Below are 759 nucleotides of genomic sequence, written 5' to 3'. Positions count from 1 at the left end.
GGCCGGAAGGGCGCGCGCGCGTGCGTGGTGGACGCCGGGCCGCTGGCGTCGGTGGTGCAGGGCCTGGCGGCGGTCGGGTGGCACGACGACTCCCTCATGCGAGAGATCGAGGCTGTTGCCATGCGGAGGCCGTTGTCGGAGCTCATCACCGGGCCCCAGCTCGCCATGTACCTGCACGGCTGCCGCAGGCTCGGCTACGTGCCCGCCGCCTGGCTGGCGGCCGGCCTGGGGCGCCTGCTGCTGCGGCTGATGCCGGGGATGCGCGCCGGGGACGTGTGTCAGGTCGTGTGCGCGCTCTCTGCGTGGCAGTCAGCGCCCGGCGGCGTCGGCAAGGGCCGAATGCACATGCTGCCTTGGTCGTCAGTCCTGCTCGCCGCGCAGCAGCAGCTGCTGCACCACCCGACGCCGGCCGCCGTTTCACCCGCCGCCGCTCCGCCGCCGCCGACGCCCGCGCCGCCACCCGGCTCGCCAGCCGCGGCCGCGGCGCCCGACGTGGTGGCGGCGGGGGCTGCGCCCCAGCCTGTCGCAAGCGGACAGCTGGCGGACGCGCCTGTGCTGCAGCTGCCCCCCGGTGATCTAGCTGACCTGTTGCACGCCCTCCAGGCCCTCAACCTATACAACGAGCAGCTGGTGGCTCTCATCCTATCCAGGCTCCAACAGAACGAGGCGCGCCTGACCCTCGGCCAGCTGTCCGCCGCCGCGCACGCCGCCGCCGCGCTGCGGCACGAGCCGCAGACGCTGCTGACGCTGCTGCGGCGG

At 74.8% G+C, this 759-nt stretch overlaps 1 protein-coding gene across 1 annotated transcript in view; it reads left to right on the top strand.

The window, feature by feature from the left end:
• Positions 1 to 120: 120 nt before the first annotated feature.
• The window catches only part of MNEG_8692 (hypothetical protein), a gene marked incomplete at both ends in the record, with an annotated part of 2,429 nt that continues 1,790 nt past the window's right edge, over positions 121 to 759 (top strand). The window contains one exon of the mRNA XM_014042839.1: positions 121 to 630. Within this exon, the coding sequence (XP_013898293.1) occupies positions 121 to 630 (510 nt within the window). The remainder of the gene's footprint in view (positions 631 to 759) is intronic.

This window comes from Monoraphidium neglectum (genome assembly GCF_000611645.1).
Source record: "Monoraphidium neglectum strain SAG 48.87 unplaced genomic scaffold scaffold01678, whole genome shotgun sequence".
Classification (NCBI taxonomy): Eukaryota; Viridiplantae; Chlorophyta; class Chlorophyceae; order Sphaeropleales; family Selenastraceae; genus Monoraphidium; species Monoraphidium neglectum.
This window is presented reverse-complemented; position numbering and strand designations above follow the sequence as displayed.